This window comes from Abrus precatorius, unplaced genomic scaffold (genome assembly GCF_003935025.1).
Source record: "Abrus precatorius isolate BTA unplaced genomic scaffold, Abrus_2018 Scaffold4, whole genome shotgun sequence".
Classification (NCBI taxonomy): Eukaryota; Viridiplantae; Streptophyta; class Magnoliopsida; order Fabales; family Fabaceae; genus Abrus; species Abrus precatorius.
This window is the reverse complement of record NW_020874384.1, coordinates 1,868,956-1,882,951: the sequence shown is the minus strand read 5'-3', so window position 1 is coordinate 1,882,951 and position 13,996 is coordinate 1,868,956. Positions and strand designations below refer to the sequence as shown.

General features: G+C 20.4%; 1 protein-coding gene across 1 annotated transcript; it reads left to right on the top strand.

The window, feature by feature from the left end:
• Positions 1 to 9,021: 9,021 nt before the first annotated feature.
• LOC113865150 lies at positions 9,022 to 9,474 on the top strand. Its single transcript, XM_027499533.1, has one exon. The coding sequence runs from the start codon at positions 9,022 to 9,024 to the stop codon at positions 9,472 to 9,474; it is 453 nt and encodes a 150-aa protein (XP_027355334.1).
• The last annotated feature ends 4,522 nt before the right edge of the window (positions 9,475 to 13,996 follow it).

The window sequence follows — 13,996 nt, the reverse complement described above, 5'->3', positions numbered from 1 at the left end:
TGTATGAATTTGTTGACACGATTAGAGTTATGTTGCATGAGTAAATTATAACAAGACATAAATAAATACAAAGTTCATTGCAATACAAACACAATGTAATGAACTTTGTCCCCCTATGGTTCGCCTGATATAGCTGATTTTTTTGGGTCTAATTTTTCAACATTCAAGGTTTAGGTCTTGTTATTGGGAGACAGATACCATGCACTCCACATTTTTGTGTTTGACATTTATGCCGCTTTGCAAAATCCACCCTTGCAGTAAGTTGTACCCAAACACGGTATGCATAGCCCACATTTCTAACTGGCCACACACTGTCATGCCATAATACCCTATACACACACCATTACGTGTAAAAGTCTTTCTATAAAACAAATATTATTTATTTTTAAATTTATTTTTTGTTGTAAATAATTTTATTTTATAGGACGAAAATAAACAAGTTTACGCAAAACTCATAGACAAAACCTTCTTTTATATTTAACTAGTAAATATGTCTCTGCGTTGCACGGATTTATTTTATTTTTATTAAATTAATTTATTTTAAAATATACAATATATAATTTAAATATAAAAATATATCAATAGTAAAAAAATTATTATATTAAATATAATTATAGTAAGAAAGATTATGAAATATTTTTTTATACAATATTTTTTATATATCTTATATATTTGTTTATCTTCTTTAATAATAAATATTTTTATTTCTTTTATTGACATTATTTTAGATAATAAAACATATAATTGACTATGATTAAATATAGGTTTTGACAAATATAATCCAACATAATTTAATGATTATTCTTAATAAGGAGTCTTGTTCCATTGCACATTTCTAATGTCGGATTAATGTTCTGAAGTAGCATAATTGGCATTCCTTGTTTGAGTTGTAAGTAATGAAGAGTAAATCCATTAAAATTTAAAATATTCAATAATTTTACAGGATACATACGTTCTTATTTAATGATTTGATTTGATTTATCACCAACAATTTTAAAAAATTATTAATAAATAAGTAAACATAATTTTAATTTATAATTTATATAATAAAATATTAATTATAAGAGTAGTTATGATAAACTCTATACATGTATAATTGAATTATATTAATAAATAAATAAATAAATATTATCACAGTTTATAATATTAATACCAATACATGCATGAATAAATTTTTATAATTATTCTCTAATTAAAATAAAAAGTAAATTAATTTTAAAATATAAAATAATTATTTGTTAATGTAATAATAATGAAATTAATAAAATTAAGATAATATTTATTAAGATAATAATAGATTTAATAATATGTTGCATCTTACAAAAGACTAATAAATAACTAAATAAAATTTTAATTTAAATATATATTATACCGTCATTAAAATATTAATTAGGTCTATGATTATTTTAAAAATATAAATATAAATTTAATATATACACATTAAAATATTATACCGTCATTAAAAAAATAGATGTATTCTAACAATTTTGACGCAGATCCGATGTATTTGAGATTTGATAATTGCTTTCAGATATAATTTTTGTGTGATGTCCTTGTAGCTATATCTATAATCTAATATTTGATATATCACATGGTCTTACAAAAATAAAAAGTTAATATTTAGTGAACCTAATTTAAATATTTTTTAAAATTAAAAAATTTATAACTTTAAAAATATAACATAATAAACATATATTAATAAAAAATATTTGTATTGAATTAATATTTTTATGTATAACACCTGTATTTTGATTTACATCCTGAGAAATAACTTTAAGTTCACAAAATGAATAAATTTTTTCAGTAGAAAACATGGTTCTCTGAGTTTATAATTGAATAATCTCAATAAAATTTTCAAAAACATTAGAACTTGTATTCTAATTTAAAAAATTTGAATAATCATATAGTGAGAATATATAATTCTAATAAATAAATATAATTTGATATGTTAATATAAAGAATATTTTTATAATATTTTAAACATTAATCTCAATTATTTTTAGATTATAAGTCTTTCGGTAGTTGTGAAAATTTAAACTTCATAGTCATAAAATTTTAGAAGTACATAAAGAGAAATGCTTGTTAACTTTTGAAACAAATGATATATATATATATATATATATATATATATATATATATAAATTAAATCTAAAATTTAAAATTAATTCAGAGTTAAAACGTTATATTTTCTTTACATATTCGTTCATTACAATATAAATTATTAAATATACAAAACCAACGGTTACCAAAAGATTTAAATATCAAATCATACTCATTTTCATTGTTATGATATTTAATAATATTTAATTTATTTCAATTATTATAATTAATTAATTTTAATTTGAGATTTTTAAATTTATCATCGTTATTATAACATTTTATAAAAAAAATTGCAACAAAATTATTAAGTAAAAATATTGTTTATTTTTTAATTTAAAAAATTAAATTTGTCATCGTAATTATTACAATATAAAATATAAATAAAATATTATCTATATTAATAGGTTAAACATAATTATGATAAGTTAATTCCTATTAAATTATTTAAAAAAATTAAAATAATAGAAGTAGAGGAAAAAAGAGTAGTTCAAAAATTTTCAATTAAGATTTGGATAGAAACTAAAAGAGAATAATGATTTTATTTAATATAAAAATTAATTTTTATATCAATTAAAATTACAGGTGTTGATATAATATAAAATTTATGAGTCACATATAAAATTTAAACAAATTTTATGTTAAGAACAAATTCAATACATAATATATATAATAATAAAATAAGATATATATATATATATATATATATATATAATAAGATAAAATTATTTTATAAAAGACAAAAATATTTGGTGACATTTTTACTTTTTAAATTCTATACAATATTAAAAGTATTTATACAATATTGTAATAAAAATGGTTCAATCTTCTAAATCTTCCATTGTTGTCTTTTTTTCACCGTTTTTTGTTTCATATTTCCCAAGTTGCGACCTAATAGAAAATATAATCTTCTAAATTATTGTATGATCTAAAAAATTTGAACAATATATTACAAATTTATAATTTATACATTAATTCTCTCATTCTTTTATCTTGCCTTAAGCAGTTATTTTTTTTTTTAATAGAACTTGTGTACATGACTACTCTAATCACATCTATTCATAAAATAAATAAATTTAGGAAACTAAATAATAAATTAAATACAAATTATATAACAATTTTAGTAAAAATTTACAGCAAAATACCTGTTAAGATGTTATTTTCACAACGAATTTTCAAATCTTCAAAGTTCACAAACTCAAAGATATAGTAAAGACTTATGTTATCATCATTTAATTCCTTAATAATAGTTAGTGACATAGAATTGCAAAATGAAAGAATTGTTTTTAACAGCAGCAAATCTATCTTTGTTCTTTGTCACTGCAAAATTTGTTATGAACTATACTTTTTCTTACTTTAATATACCTTTGAACCGGTAAAAAATATCTCATTCTATGGAAGCATGTATGTAATTGCTTTGTAGAAAGAAAAAAAATTAATCAATTAAAAAATTTAAAAATAAATTAAGTTAGTTAATTATTATACAACAACATATAAAAATAACATAATTATAATTTATTAAAAATAATAAATTTTTAATAAGAAAATATAAATACTAATATATTTTTATCAATTAGTACTGTATCAGTACTAATTAACTCTTTTTTGTTATATATATTTAGTGTATTCCACAACGGTGATCTATTTATCTTTATTAGAACTTGTTATTTTCTACAAAAGCATGAAAAACATAAAAGTAAATAATTACTTGTGATGTATTAAAGAAAATAATGATAAATTTGATACAAATTAATCAGGTAAAAATAAAATTGAATACATGATTTAAATTATATTAAACTAATAATTTTGTGAGTGTAATTTTTTTAATTCAAAGTATATTTTAATATTTGAAGTACATAATAAAATATAAATTATATTAAACTAATTTTTAAAATAATTTAAATTAATATCATTTAAATTTTAACATAATTTAAAGTAAATAAATAATGTTATTTTAATTAAAAGGTAACTCAACAAATTTATAGATATTTTTTCCTATTAATTATTTTTATTATGCAAAATATTATAACTTATTTTAACGATTTTAATTTTATTTTATATATATTATTTTAATTTATAAAGTTATCTTTTTATTAGAAATTTAATTTAATAATATATAATATAAAATAATAATTTTATAAGTGTAAATTTTTTAGTGCAAAAGTAAATTTTAGAGTTTAAAGTACGTATCAAACTATAGATTATTCTAAACTAATTAATAAAATAATTTAAATATATTAATTTGCCTATTCATTAGAAATTTAACTTAACAACATACAATATAAATTACTATCTTTGTAAATGTAGTTTTTTTTAAAATTCAAAGTACATTTTAGTATTTGAAGTACAAATTAAAATATAGATTGTATATATAGTATTTAATAAAATAATTTAAACTAATATCAATTAAAATGTTACTTAAGAAATTAATAGATTTTTTTTTACTATTTAACTATTTTCGTTCATTAGGTATAATTTTACTTCACAATGAAATTTTTAAAATTTTTTACATTTAAAAATTTAATAATTTTTTATCAAGCATCATATCATTCACAACAATATTAATATAGCCATTTTTAACATAATATAACCATCATTCTTAATAAATTTTCTTTAATTACAATTTATCAATAATTATTATCATAATTATTATAATATAAAATATTGTCTACATTAATAAGTTATACATAATTATGATATATCAATTTCTATTAAATTATTTGTAAAAAAATAAAAATAATAGAAGAAGAGAAAAAAATAGTAGTTAAAATTTTTTCAATTAAGATTTAGGTAGAAACTAAAAGAGAAGAATGATTTTATTTAATATAAATATTAATCTTTATATTAATTAAAATTATAGAAGTTGATATAATATAAAGTTTGAGTCACATATAAAATCTAGGCAAATTTTATGTTAAAAATAAAGTCAATACATAATAATAATAATAATAATAATAATAATAATAATAATAATAATAATAAAGTAAGAGAAATGTATATAATAAGATAATAAAATTATTTTATAAAAAAATTAAATGTTTGATGACATTTTACTTTTCAAATTATACATAATATTAAAAGTATTTATACAATATTGTAATAAAAATAGTTCAATCTTCTAAATCTTCTATTGTTGCCTTTTATTCTTCATCTTATTCAAGTTGTAACCTAAAAGAAAATATCAAATATAAATTATTGTATTATATAAGAAATTTGAACAATATATTACAAATTTATAATTTATATATTAATTTTCTCTTTCTTTTTAGTTTGTTGTTTCCACGGTTGGAGATATAGGTTTGATACAATCATCTGTTATTGAATTCAAATCGTTAAGAAAAGTCCATTTATCTTCATTGCAACTTGTTGTTTCCTACAAAAGTATGAAAAATAGTGATAAATTTGATACAAATTAATCAGTTAACAATAAAATTTAATACATAATATTATTTAAAAAAAATACATCTTTATGCTTACTCAAAAACTTAAATTGAAATATATAACACAATTTAGTGAAATAAAATAAAAAATATCAAACTCGAAAATGCATGTACTTACATGGGTAGATAATTCTTGATAGCTGACATAATTGAAAAATACAAATAAAAAAGATGACAATAGAAAAAACCGTGAGCAAATTTTTAAAAGTTGTGTAAACATGACTTATATAAATAGAGATGAAGTCCTACTCAGTGATATATGAAAAGTCAGAAAATAAAAAATTAATATAATAAAAGTTGTCTTTTCATTTGTATGATAGTTTACTTGTATTTTCATTAGAAATTTAATTTAATAATATATAATATAAAACAATAATTAACATTCAAATGTTAAATAGAAGTTAAAAACAAAGATATATTTTTATTTATAATTAAAAGATAACTCAAGAACTTCATAAATTTTTTTCAAAAGTATTTTTGTATAATTTAATCAATATTCTTTTTTTATTTTCAACATTTAACATAAAAAATTTTAAAATTTGTTTAAATTATTTATAATAAATTTTAATATTTTTTATTAAATATTATTTACAGTAGTTTTGTTATTGTCATTGTTAACATTATATAATTATTAATTCTAATAAATTTTTCTTAAATACAATTCAAAAATAATAAGCATGAATTAATTATAATTATAATTCATAAATTATGCAAATTATGAAAGTAATTTTAAATTATTTTATTTGATCTTAACAATATATAATATAAACTAATAATTAGGTAAGTATAATTTATTTAATTTTAAAGTAAGTTTTAGTTTTTAAAATATATATTAAACTATATATTATATTAAAATAATTAATAAAATAATTTAAATTTGTAAACTTGTCATTTCATTAGAAATTTAATTTAACAATATATATTATAAGCTAATAATTTGATAAATGTAATATTTTTAAACTAAATTACAATTTAGTATTGTTAGTAAATATTAAAATATAGATTATATTAAAATATTTAATAAAAGAATTTAAATATGTAAAATTTTATTTTCATTAAAAATTTAATTTAATAATATATAATATATACAAATAATTTTCTAAATATATTTTTTTTATTCAAATTACATTTTAATATTTGAAATACATATTGAAATGAAGATTATTTTAATGAATTAATAAAATAATTTAAATATACAAATTTGTCTTTTATTATAAATTTAATTTAACAACATATATTATAAACTAATAATTTTGTAAGTTTATTTTTTTAATTTAAAATATATTTTAGTGTTTAAAGTACGTAATAAAATATAGATTATATTAAAATACAATAGTAATTTTAATTCGTAAATTATAAAAAATATTATAATTAATTTTAATAACGGTAATTTCAGCTAATTTATAGTATAAATATTTATCTTACCGTTTGTAATGTATTTTTATTAGAAATTTAATTTAACAATACATAATATAAACAAATAATTTTCTAAATATGTTTTTTTATTCAAATTACATTTTAATATTTGAAGTACATATTGAAATATAGATTATTTTAATAAATTAATAAAATAATTTAAATATGTAAATTTATCTTTTATTATTTAATTTACATATATTATAAACTAATAATTTTGTAAGTTTAATTTTTTTAATTCAAAATATATTTTAGTGTTTGAAGTACATAATAAAATATATATTATATTAAAATACAATAATAAATTTAATTCGTAAATTATGAAAAATATTATAATTAATTTTAATAATGGTAATTTAAGCTAATTTATAGTATAAATATTTATGTTACTGTTTGTAACATAATATAACCATCAATATTAATAAATATTTTTTAAATACAATTAAAACATAATAAGTGTGATAAATTATAATTTTAATTCATAAGTTATACGTTTTGAATTTTTTTGTACAGAATAATAAGTAAGTGGAATCAATGCGAATGACTTTATACATTCTGAATTTTAAGGTATAGAGTAATAAGTAGATAAACTTATGTTTCAAAATTTAATACACTCAGTAATAAGTAGGTGTAGTCAATTTTGAATTTTAAGGTATAGAATAATAAGTAGATGAAGTTACGTTTCAAAATTTAATACACTCAGTAATAAGTAGGTGTAGTCAATTTTATATATATATAGATATAGATATAGATAGAATTTAACTTTAGCTGTAGAAGAATATACTCCACCTCAGTTATTGCTATGAAATTATTATTTCAACAAGAATTTACTTTAGTTAGTAACAACATTTACTTGCACGTATAGTCTTATAATATTAATTAACTCCATTATTGTAACCATTGTCACTAACGATATTGATGATATAACTGTATCTGTTTGCCTTTATTTAGGATTATATTTTTATAATTTAAGCTCAAATCTTGTAAACTTTAATTCCTTTTTGGTATAATTATGATTAAAAGTTTAATTCGATGTTCTAAAGTAATGTTAGAGAAAAACAAACATCCTTTAAAACAAGATGAAGGGTTACTCTTCTAAGCATTTAAAAATTGTTTAAAAAAATGTCTTCCTCAACATGTTAACAATATAGAAAGGAACAATAGAGTTAGGTTGAGATAGTAGAATCGAGTGAATATCTTGGTGTGTTTCATTTGGCTCTTGTTCTTAGAAGCCACCAAAATCACTGTGGAACACTCATCGTATATACTCAGTGTTTCATAATCCAGGTATTTCTCATTCTTTTCCTTCTTCCTCCGTTTCTCTTATGTTATTAGCTTTTTCATTTATGACTTTTCAAAGATTAATTAAGGTGACTTCATTCATTTCGATTATTATTATTATTATTATTGTTGTTGTTACTATTGATTTGTTTTAATTACCGCAAACCTATTGCTTTCTTGCTTTATTATAGATTTCTTATTATTTAGATTGGATTATAAGCATAGCTTGTTTCGGCTTTCTTCGTTGATTTACCATCCATAATTATAACTTCATGTGTCTTAATTCAGTATTTTTTTTTCAAAATAGCAATCTCAGCCTCTAAACTTCGGCTTCAGCTATTTTGAATAAGATTTACGATCGGAATTACTTCATGTGTGCTTTACGATGTACATTTATAAAAGTGGAAATTTTCCAATTTCAGAAATTAACGGAGTTTGCACATAAATCAATCAAACCTCAATTTTATTTTCTATAACTGAAAAGTAACAATTAAATTATGTTTTTTTGTTCCATTAATTAAAGAATTTAAAAAAAAAAGATTCAGAAATAGTATTAATACATTTCTCCTGTAACTTTTATGATTATATCTTAATGTAATTTTGAATAAAAAAATTCATTTCTATTTTTTGTTAGAAGTGTTAGAAAGTGATGATATAATACCTCAAATGAAAAAAAAAAGTGAAATTTGTAGGGAAGAAATGACTCTGTTTTTTGTGGTTTTTGTATTATTTTTTTACTGGCAGAGATACTGGTTTGCATGATCAAATTTTCTTGGATTTTAAGATTATGGGTAGAGGTAGAGGAAAGGATAAAAAGTTAAGTGTTGTCAATGACGAGGATCCTGTAAGTGGTGAGGATGAAAAAGTTCCTATGCAAAGAAGAAGAGGGAGGCCACAAAAACTGCTTAAGGTTAAGGATGACTTTGATGAAGAACAAGTGAGAAAATTAGAAGATCATGATGATAGTGGTGATAACGTTAAGAATGGCATATATAGTGAAGAGATAAAATTGAAAAGTGTCAACACTACAAGACACGGAAGAAAAAGAAAACGAAATTTACATGAGAAAATAGAATCGATAGAGGAGAAAAATGGTGTTGCAAATGGATCAAAGTCAAACAATGATGACTTGACGAAGTCTAATAATGGGTTTCGGCATAATGGAAATAGGCGTAAAAGCAAACCTCGTGGAGCTGCTGAAGCTGGTGTTCTGTGCAAGCAAGACTATGCTGTTTCATAGATTTCTTCTCATGCTGTGAATTCTAGCTATACGATCAATTAGCAATTGAATTTTTTGATCTTTCGTTTTATTCTATTTACGTGTTTTGTTTATCCTTTGCTGGTTTTGGGGGGTTGGTGACTCCTGGTAATTGTTTCCTCCTTTGATTCATGCATGAATCTGAAAATTTACTATATGATGCTTTCAGTTTTATGATGCTATCTTATTATTTTTCACTTTAAATCTTTTTATATATTTTCAATTTGTATATTACGATCGTGTTTTTATTTTGGGTGCTTTAATTTTGATCATGTTTAACTGTTCCTTTGGCTTTCTTTTGAAGTTGCTGTGTATTTAATTTTAGTGTGAAAAAATTATTTTTAATGAAATAATGCGTTTTAAGTCCTCTATGAGACCCTTAACGATCAATCGAACTGAAAGCGTTTAACTATTTAACTTGTGGGACTTGAAAAGTAAAATAATTGAATAAACACTAAAATATGAAACATCAAATTTTTAAGGATAAAAAATATGTTTAAACTTTTTGATATATCATAAGTTCTTTTATTAATGTTGTCAGAGCATGTCCGAAAGACATTACAACAAGAGATAATCAATTTTCGTTAAAAATAAGTAAAATTGTCAGTGATGCTATTTAAATAAAAAAATAGAAAAAAAATCATTTTAAATTTTAAAATCATTTCAAGACTCTAATTATGTACCTGCAAGGGATAAAACAAAAAACATCAAATTTTTAAAATGAAAACTGTAAGATAAAATATATTTTTAGATACAATTATATTTTGTTTTAGTTTTAATTTTTTTTTAAAATTTATTTCTCGTATATTTTAGATTTCTTAAAATAATTTGATTGTCATTTATTGATAATGTAACATTTTTGTCACTTCTACTCTTGAATATTCTATTAATGTGACATGAGTATATTGTGTGTCATATTATCACCAAATAACAAGATAATCTAAAAAAAATAAAAAATATCAAATTTAGTTATATTTAAAAACTATATATTTAAATAAAAATAGATTTAAACTTTTTAATTTAACATAAATTCATATGTTATGAGAACCCCATAAGGAGGTTGTTCATAAATCATTAATCTCTTGTTATGAGAACATTTTAAATTACTAATTTTATCCGCAGCTTTATTGCTTCCATGTAAATATGTTTAATCTATGCTTCCCACCCAGAAACATTTGATCTTCTTCACAAAAGCTCTACTATTTTATTTTTGGGTCATTGAGAGCTTTGTCGTTAAGGGTTGCCGAAGAAGAGAGTTTTGGAAGGGGAAAAAAAAAAAGGAAGAATAATTTTTTATTTTAAATAAATATATTTAAAATGAATAGTTTTATTATTTTAAATAAGTATATTTAAAAATAATATTTTTAAAATAAAAAAAATCTTCTTACATCAGTACAAGTTTACTCTTTCACTCAATCTAAATGTTTTATTTAACTAATATTTAACTGCTAGTGAAATAATAAATTATAATTAGTTAGATGTAAATTAAATAAAAAGTTTAGATTAAATTTAAATTTTTTTAAAATTACGCCGGTATAAGAAAATTCTGCTTCTTTTAAAATTAAAATATATAAATTAATATATTAATATAAATTTAATGTATTAATTATGTATTTATTATTATAAATAATATATAATTCTTCTAATTTATTCTTTTTTCAAAAATTCTTCTTCCAAACATACCTAACGTATGTCGAGAGAGGCCTAAACTCTTGAAATCCTGATACTTTTGAAAGTAGTCTTCTTGAAAAGAAAAAAAAAACTTTAATGCACAAATTAATGAAAAGTTTGCCATAAATTTATAAGATACCGTACTTGAACTAAAAAATTATTATATATACATAATTGAGCTGAATTTTTTTGTTAAGCACACTTAATATTGTAACTATTTATGAATGAAATTGTATCTAGTGCCGATATGATAGACATGATGCATCTATTAAAGTTGATACTTTGTTAAAAAATTTCAAAATTGTCTAGCAGTAAAAGCACGTTTAAAGAGGAGTTGATGTTAAAAATCATAGTTGAATTTAAGATAGACTTGAATGATAATTGATTGAAGGTAGATAAATAGTTATGGCACAATATTGGTGGATAATAAGTAGTTAGACTTGGGATCAATACCCTAAAGCTTATAGTTGAAAGTTTTCTACAGCTACTGCAAAATCAAGTCTTCTCAAGGCCATGTTCCAAGCCCTTAAACCGTCCAAAGCTCCCACAATTCTGCTACATAATTATAAGTGAAACCAATATTTCTTATAAAAAAACTCTAATCCAACTCCCCTCACTGGATCTTAGCATAACACACCACAGCTACCAATAAGTTGCTTATCTCTTAATACCTTAAAATTAAAGAAAAATTGAAGGAAAAATGATTTAAAATAAGTAAAACTAGTTACAAAAAGAACAAAATTGCAAACAAAAAAAAAGTTTATATTAACATAAATTTTAAAAAAAATTATAAATTATTTTTATAAAACTATATCTGTTCAATGTTTTGGACACATCCAAAATGAGTCGCCGTGACCTAATTTATAGTTGAAAGTTAGAGATGGAATGGAGGTAAAGTTCTGCGGCGTTGAATGACTTAATCAAAATGTAGACAGGGAAGACGCGTGGCCAAAACGTGCATGTGTAAATTGTCAACGAGTCAATTTTTTTACCATACGTAAGTGATGATTGTGACATTCTAATTTGTCACACTATCATTTAACTGAGTTCTTCTAATGATTGAATCTAAGACAAGCATTTTAATTGAATAATTGATTAAACTAAAAATTGACATAAAAATATAACTTATTTTTAAGAGATAAAAATATACTCAAAAAGTTTAACAATCATATTTCCTGTTTAAGATTTCAATAAAAGTATATAAAAAATTTGAAAAGGTCTTAGGTCATACTTTTAACCTAAATCAAATTTACATAACTATTTTGTAAATTTTGTAATACTTAACGAGTTCATTTTAATTTTCAGTAAAAAACAAAACAAATAGAGAGAGACGCGACGGAGTGTGTTATTGTCAAAGCAAGAGCAAAGACTTGTGCCATTTTTTTCTCTTTTATTGGTAAACCTTAATAGAAAGGTTGGCACAAGTGCTGTTCCTGCTATAGCTTTCAATCTCAAAGTCTTTTTCACTTAACCCTTTATTTGTTATTTCATGATAGTTTCATTGATATCGTAGAAAAACGGATCAAGTACACGTGAAGAGATATGTTTTAATTTATTCCTTTTGAAAGTTACAGCATTGACTTCTCCAATATTTAAGGAATTACTCTTTTAAAAAAACAATTACAGGATTAATTTAAAAATATTGTTTAAAATATAACTCAATAATATTTTTATTTTTTTTAACTTTATAAAGAGAAGTATTTATTATATTTTTATAACTTTAATATAATAATTATATATTTTTTTATAAAAAATTTCATTTATAAATGTTTAAATTCAGCTTTAAAGGCTGAAATTAACAAAATCTTATTTTTAATTATAATTCTCTTATTTTATATTTTTAATAAAGTCATTTTAATTTTTAAATTAATATTTATTATAAATTTAAAAGTATATTATAAATCATGTAATAATAAATATAATTTTAAAAAATAATAATTTAATAATAAAAATTAATTTAAATTCAATCTTTCTTTATAATTTAAAATCAAACTAAAATAAACAGCATGTAATTTTTATATACGGTTAAAATACTTTTTTAAATTAGAAATAATCTAAACCGATTCAAATATACCCTTATCCAGCACAGTTAAACAGCGTGCGAGTTTCATGTTACACGTGTAGGATAAAAGTTTGAGAGGTGTTTCAAAGCATTGCATCAAACACAATTTTAAAAAGATTCTTTACCTGTCAACTGACACATCTGTCGACATAGTGGCGCACGGGTCCCAAAGTGTTGTCGGCAATTTTGTATTTTGTTTTATTTTTCTAGATTAAGAATATTTTTCAGAGAAAATATTTTTTAAAATTAAAATATTCAGCACAAAATAATATATTTTTAAAATAAATTATGAAATATTATTTTTTAAAACATGTTTCATACTCTCACAAATTTTGCCTAACCCTAGTTTAAACGACTTCAATTTTCTTAAACATTAGTACCACAAATTTTTTTTATGTATTATATAAATATTATTAAATTAATAAATAATCAAAATATATTATACAATTATTTAAGATTTAATAAATTTTAAAAATAAATATTGTAATAATTTTGAATTAAAAAAATTATCTATTTTTTATTATTTATTTTTGTGCAGAGTAACACTTTAGTGTTAATTTAGTTTAAAATACTATATCTAGATCTAATCTAATTGTGGTGAAAACTAACATTTATTTTTATTTTTGATTAAATAAAAATAGACTCATTTAAGTATAAGGTGGAGATAAGAGTAAGGAGAAGAAGAAATAAGTTAGTAATAGAGTGGGAGAGAAAGGGGGAGTTGGGTAGAGGTTGGAGTAAAGGTGGTGAAGAGGGCGTTGGAAAAGAAAA